The sequence below is a fragment of the Embiotoca jacksoni genome, unplaced genomic scaffold (genome assembly GCF_022577435.1).
Source record: "Embiotoca jacksoni isolate LCO1_2020_lvr unplaced genomic scaffold, fEmbJac1.0.p SCAF_17, whole genome shotgun sequence".
Taxonomy (NCBI): domain Eukaryota; kingdom Metazoa; phylum Chordata; class Actinopteri; family Embiotocidae; genus Embiotoca; species Embiotoca jacksoni.
In genome coordinates, this window is record NW_027185307.1 from 515,316 (window position 1) to 522,834 (window position 7,519).

The window sequence follows — 7,519 nt, forward strand, 5'->3', positions numbered from 1 at the left end:
AAGCTAAAAACTGCTGACAGGTCTGCTGCCTTTCACACCTCAACACAACATCTTCAGCTCTTCTGCTAGCTGAGACCACAGCTCTCTGTCATAGTGAGTAAAAGACTGGACACAGCATGATCATGTGTGATATGTCGTGCTACAGTGAGCTGTAGCTGAACTATTCATCAAAACATATCCTGTCAATGACTGGACTTCCCTCAACCTCTTGTGTCAAGTATAAATCCAGCTTGCTTGTGGGATACTACAACTGTGCACAACAGTTTTAGTCTGGAGGTAAACATGCTCTATTTCCATACCAAATCCAGGTGCAGTGAGATATTGGGGTGATATTTTTCAATTTCTTTAGAACAAGGTGAACCCGGCTGCCCCAAGATGGGCGGGATGGTGCAACAGCGGTCGTGTCATTAAGATGCGCCGGTTCAGTGTTATTTTGTTGTCAACGTTGAGGTGAATTTGTGTCTGTGCCTCCACCAGCTCAGACCAGGTCAAAGGTCAGCTGATGGAGGTTATTATCATGCCTTCAGTGTGCAGAGATACATGAACAGATTCAGAACCCAACAAACAGGTTTGATGGATGTTCTACATATTTAATCCAACTTACATAAAATAAAATGGAGCTGACTGTCGCCTGTCGGTTTGGATGTGAATCAGTCAGTTGCAGCAGCCGATCTCAGCCATGAAATATAAAAGACACTCAAGTTAACTACAAATGAATTGTAATTAAATGACACATAACGAGGAAACGTTTCAAAAGTGTTTTCATCTCATCAGGTTTAGTAATCTAGCAGCTGTGAGACCACAGAGTGAAACTGTGTCATCTACACACTAAAGGTTAAAGTAGTTCACACACAGCAGCTTAGTTCATTTAATTCATGATTGGAAAGTAAATTATTCACACTCAAAGCTCCCGATGCAGTTTATTTATTAACACACATCAGTTTATTTATTAACACACAACATCAGTTTATTTATTAACACCACAACATCACTTTATTTATTAACACTGCAACATCATGTTTGGAGCACATTGCTCTTCATCAGTGTTGTTAATAAATGAGTTGCATCGGGAGCTCCTGTGAATAATTGACTTCTGTTCACTCCTCAACATGGTTCCAGCTCCTGATTTCACTGTATTGATGAATGTTCTTTGTTCACTTTGACATTAAGTTAATGTCAGTGTTTGGTGTTTATAAGATGCAGGTTTTTGTCTTCTATCATTGAACCTCTTCCTTCACTGGACAGCGGTTCTCATGATACCAGTGAATATTTATTTATCATTTTAGTTCCTTCTTCACAGCTGATTAAACATCATCATAGTGGAGGTTGACTGCATCACCATAACTTCAGAGATCAGAGTCTGAACCTCCCGACCAGTCTGTCAGGTTCCTCCTGGTTAAAGTCTGCATGGTGTCGGTCTGCTGCTTCTTCACTCATTACAAACTGACAACACGCTGAAGCACAGAGGCTTTAAAGGAGGAGAGATGATCTGATTGGCTGTGATTGAAGCCGGCGGTGACACACCTTGTACTATCTACTTCTACGCCCTACTGGGAGGCTCCCCCTCCGAGCCTGTCTAGAACCAGCGTTTGGTTTATCCCATCTGTAAAAACATGGCGGTGCAACATTGCGAAGATAAGGACATGCTCCCTGTGTAGATATGAAGGCTCATTTAATGACAACACAATGATTCTTGGTTTCAGCTGATTATAACCTAACGAGAATATAATTATGATTATATTATATCCCACCTTTAATCTTACACAAGTAACCTTTAAATCAAAATTTCAATTTGTTTGATAGTTTGGTTAATGATTGAATATTTGCAAAATGAATGGCATTTCTACGTCTTATCTGTTTTTCATTCTTTGTATTTTTTACTAATTAGTAAATGTTAAGATGCTAACATCCGAGAATGTTAGCATTGTCACTATGAGTACTTTAGAAAGATGACAATAGCATTTTTTTCAAAATACTGAACAGCAGATCCACCAAACCAGAGAAACACAAGCCAGATCACACTTTAGTGTTTCTTTGGGGATTTCTGTGAGCTGCCATCTTGTTTCTGCGTGTTTGACCTGATGGCGGTCTTCTCCATGGCGTCCGGTGCTTCAGGGACAGGCAGCTCATCAGCCAGGATCTCCTCAGTGCTGCGCGGGTCGATCCGAATCCCTTTGTTCTCTGTGATGGCGATGCCGGCTGTGACGGCAGAGCCCAGTGCATTCTGGGACCGCGATCCTGAACAGTTTAATACAGGCAGACATCCTTTAACTCCACTTCACACCTCACCATGTTAACGCCTGAATATCCAGAGATGAAAGTAATAGTAGAAAAGTGATGAATTTTGGCTGCTATGTAATGATCATAATCATCAGTCTAACTCCAGTTTCATTCCTGCTACAAGACATCTGGGGTCAAAGTGTAGAAACAATTTAATATCTGTCTCATTATGACATCTTTCTGTCTAATCAATGACTCCTGTGACAAAAACACTATTCATTTAACTAATATTTTAAAGTTTTTGTAGATGAAATGCTACATAACTTTGACACAACACTGCTTATTCTGACCTTCAACTCTATAGAAAAGATGTCAGTGGATTGAAAACATCTTTGGCCGCATCAAAGCCCAGCGTGAGAAGATGCTTTCATGTGAACGTTCACACTCACTTGTTTTTCTGTTGATTTTAGATGTATGTTGAAACTCAATAAATACATTTGCTGCATTGAACTCACGTGTAAAGCGGGCCAGTGGAGGCAGGCCGGTGGTTTTCTCCCGCCTCATTGGCAACTGCAGAAAAGAATTGGAGAATCTTTATTTTACATGCTGATTAGTGATATAACTCTATAACGCTTCAGACCCTCTGGGCTTCTCACTTTATTTATCCTGCTGCTCTGTACGGCTCTGCATGATTGTGTTTGACTAACTTCAAAACTTCACACTCTCTAACTTTACTTTGGGTCCTTTCAAACATTAAGCAGACGTCCTGTCACGTTTCATCCGGTCGAAGCATTGCTAACTTCCACCAGTGCTGCTTCTGTGCTATGATGCTCTAAATCCAGATCATCCCCGTGCAGTCCATCACAAAATCTGCAACAGCGAGTTTCGGGTTTTTAAAATGAGGTTTAATTATAGAACAAGACAGTGAAGAGCAAAAACCAGCTGAGGATCCCAACAGCTCACCAGCAGCCCAGATAACGAGGGTTTCATCAGCACTCCAGGTTCTGACCCAGCTCCACAGAATCATTCTCTGCATGTCTACCTGTGGAAATGGAGCCTCCGACTTGTATCAGTGTAATTACACAAAGTTTGAAAATACTTCAGTGGTTCCTCCGTCATGGATTTCCTGATCAGTCTGTGGGGAGTCAACCAGAACTAGAACCAGAACTGGAGCAAGAGGGACAGTCAGCTGAAAGAGCTTTCTAATGGCTGATGTATGAAAGGAGGGAGAAGAGCGAGAGGGACAGTGGACATGTTGAGTGTTGTGATGAAGGGTTGAACACTCGATGGACCGGGTCACTGGTGTGTGAGACTGATTGGAGGACGGCGAGTGGAGCAGAAATCAGACCGAGGCCACTTCATTAGTGATAATGACTCCCTGAGCTCAGCAGCCTAACAACCGACAACACACGTTTATTCGCACCAGTCAAAGTGATGTCACAGTCATTTCACATCTCTTCTGGTGTCCATAGAAACAGCAGTAAGCAAACACACACACACACACACACACACACACACACACACACACACACACACACACACACACACACACACACACACACACACACACACACACACACACACACACACACACACACACACACACACACACACAGACACACACACACACACACACACACACACACACACACACACACACACACACAGACATACAGACACACACACACACACACACACACACACACACACACACACACACAGACACACACACACACACACACACACACACACACACACACACACGTACACACACACACACACACACACACACACACACACACACACAGTGAAATTCCATGGCTTCTGTTCTGCTAATATTTTGTTGAAATGTTTTCATTCATTCATTTCATGTTTTTGAAATGTCTCAATGAACAATAGAACCACTCCGGTTTAATGACTCCTGCATGAAGGGAAACCAGGATGACGTCATCGACTGAACACAGGAACCGTTTTTAGAAGCATTCGATCATTAGAAGTCACTGTCTAGGAGGGGGGGGGGGGTGACTAAATGGGAAATGGGGGAGGAGAGGGAAGGAGGGAGGGAGGGAGGGAGGGAGAGAGGTGTGTCAGGCCCGAACATCAGAGTAAAATTAGTCTGACAGTGAACATTGAGCATGTTTTACGTACTATGGACACACGAAGCAAAGAACAAGGAGATATGTTGTTTTCAGGAAAGGAAGCTCAGCAGCTGTGAAGCACGGTGGTGGTAGTATTATGGTCTGTTACTGCTGGGACTGGACAGCTTGCAGTCACTGACTCAGTTATGAATTCTGCATCATATCCAAGAGAACTTTTAGATAATGTGAGAGGGGAATTGAAACAAGCAGTAAATGTGAAACCCTCAAATGTCTTTGAAATGAATGAATTCTGCATCAGAGTTTGTCATAAATCTCACCCAGCTGATGTCAGAGATGGTGGACAATCACGCAAAGCACAATTTTTTTTCTGCTAAAAGGGCAGTTTGAGCTTGTGGGTCAGAGACCGTGATTAATTTATCCACAGAAGAATACTACATTCACATATCAAATTACATTTTTGTTGAATAAATTATTGAAAAAGCTTCTTTTTCTCGTGGTGTATATCTTCATTATCTGATGGCAATGTTTCAAAAAGAATCAAAAAGTAGCTTTATTACAATGAGTCAAAAAAGTGAAAAATCTCCACCTACTTATCTTTTTTCATGACTACATATTTACTCTGGTTTACAGGTCCGTTCTAAACCAGCAGTTTGTTCTGTAGCGCATACAGAGTCTGAAAGAACTGGATTTACATCAGTTTATCACATGCAAACTGTATTTTTCTATCTTTTCTGGATAATGACATCTGAGCACAGACGTTGCCTTCACACCTGCTAACAAGCATGCTGTTAATAAAGGTGGAAATAATTAGCATAGGTTGAAAACGTGTTGCAATTATCAAGATTTTTCCAGGACTGTGAACGCATCATAAGTTGATGCTGCTTTGTTAGTAACGAGGAGGTCCTGCAGCATATCGTGTTTCATTCTGTTCATGGTCACTGAGAGTGAACATTAGTTTTGGACCATTGATGAATATGTGGAAAAGCAATGTCTTTTTTTTTTTTTTTATCTAGCCAGCACTGAAAAGTCTTGTATGCGTCGTATATTAGGGTTCAACAAAATCAAATATAAATACATCTATATTGTTGGGATGAGTATTGATGCTTTCACAAAATATTTCCATAAAGTGATTTGACAAATAATCATCAGTAATGTGGATATAATGACTGAGTGGATAAAAACAAATTACAAAACAGCTACACAAACAATTAAACAATATAACATCAATTCTATTCAATTCAATTATATTGATATAACGCCCAATCACAACACAAGTCAAATTACTTTAGTCCTTAAACCAGAACTTTACTACATTAGAGAGGAACCCAAAAAAAACCTTTTAACAGGAAGAGAGCTGATCCAGAACCAGACTCAGAGGGGGAGAACATCTGTTAACAGAACCAGACTCCGAAGGGGAGAACGTCCGTTAACAGAACCAGACTCAGAGGGGGAGAACGTCCGTTAACAGAACCAGACTCAGAGGGGGAGAACGTCCATTAACAGAACCAGACTCAGAGGGGGAGAACGTCTGTTAACAGAACCAGACTCCGGAGGGGAGAACGTCCATTAACAGAACCAGACTCAGAGGTGGAGAACGTCTGTGAACAGAACCAGACTCCGAAGGGGAGAACGTCCATTAACAGAACCAGACTCAGAGGGGGAGAACGTCTGTTAACAGAACCAGACTCCGAAGGGGAGAACGTCCGTTAACAGAACCAGAACCAGAGGGGGAGAACGTCTATTAACAGAACCAGAACCAGAGGTGGAGAACCTCTGTTAACAGAACCAGACTCCGAGGGGGAGAACATCTATTAAGAGAACCAGAACCAGAAGTGGAGAACATCTGCCTCGACCAGTTGGGGTGAGAGGAGAGCAGAGAGAGAAAAGAACAGCAGAGACATCCAGAAAAATGAACTGTAGGTTTAGTCAGTAAAAACATGCAGACATGACTGTTCGTACGTAATGGATGAAGCAGTAAATGTATCTGGAACATTCATGACTTCCTGAGCTGCATGTCCTCCACCCACCCCGGGACAGTGACACACTGACACACACAATCAGAGACACACACACACACACACACACACACACACACACACACACACACACACACACACACACACACACACACACACACACACACACACACTCTCACACACACACACACACACACACACACACACATCAGTAAGGGTTTCTTACCGATGGTGAAGCTGAAGCCATCAATACTGAAAGTGGCACTCCGGCACTTTTTAAATCCTAGTTTCTTTGACGTGGGTTGTGTCATGATGGCTCTCAGTTCTCTCGGTTCTCTCGGTTCTCTCGGTTCTCCTCTGCTGCCTCGCCTGTCGCTGGATGAGTGCGAGAGAAGAGCTGTGTTTCCCAGGAGAGGCTGTAACCCTGGCGCTGCTCTTAGTCCTGCAGGAGGCTGGAGGTGGTGCCGAGCTTTCAGCAGGAGGAATGCCGGCCTCCTCACTTCCTCCTCATCCCTTCTCCTTCTTACCCCTCCCCCTCCTCATCCCTCCTCCTCCTCACCTCCTCCTTTTCCTCCTCCTCGTCTTCACCCCTCCTCCTCATCCCCCTCCTCCCTGCTCTTCATCCCTCAAGGCCACTGTGATCCAGCTCAGCAGCTCTGAGTCTCTTGTGCCTGTGTTGTCCCCGTCACTACCAGCTGACTCAGCAGATATGTTCCCTCTGAGGTCGGCTGGAGTCCGTGTGTTGCTTTACATCTGTAGGTAAAGGAGGAACTCCAGCTGGTGGAACATGTAGTGGAAGCAGTTGTTGTCCTGAGCATACCAACTAAAGTCAGACGCTAAATCTACTCGTCCTCCTGGACCAATACTCCGACGATTCAGTTTGTGAAACCTGCACTTAAACATTTTTTGTGATTTAGTGCCACAGATTTAGGCGAAGTGAAAACAAAAGAAGGATACGGTGAAGTACATGTGTACATCCCAAATGGAGGGTGTAGTCATGTGTGTGGTGCACGGCTACGATGGCATCCTGCGTTGTAAGTGTTTAACAGGGTGTGTGTGTGTGTGTGTGTGTGTGTGTGTGTGTGTGTGTGTGTGAGTGTGTGTGTGTGTGTCTGTGTGTGTGTGTGTGTGTGTGTGTGTGTGTGTGTGTGTGTGTGTGTGTGTGTGAGAGTGTGTGTGTGTGTGTGTGTGTGTGTGTGTGTGTGTGAGTGTGTGTGTGTGTGT

The 7,519-nt window shown here is 43.4% G+C and overlaps 1 protein-coding gene across 1 annotated transcript in view; it reads right to left on the bottom strand.

Annotated features, from left to right (window-relative positions):
• The window catches only part of pde1ca (phosphodiesterase 1C, calmodulin-dependent a), a 32,796-nt gene extending 26,190 nt beyond the window's left edge, over nucleotides 1–6,606 (bottom strand). Inside the window, 4 exon segments of the mRNA XM_069151759.1 lie at nucleotides 2,079–2,238; nucleotides 2,736–2,760; nucleotides 2,762–2,790; nucleotides 6,522–6,606. Of these exon segments, the coding sequence (XP_069007860.1) occupies nucleotides 2,079–2,238; nucleotides 2,736–2,760; nucleotides 2,762–2,790; nucleotides 6,522–6,606 (299 nt within the window).
• Between the last annotated feature and the right edge of the window lie 913 nt (nucleotides 6,607–7,519).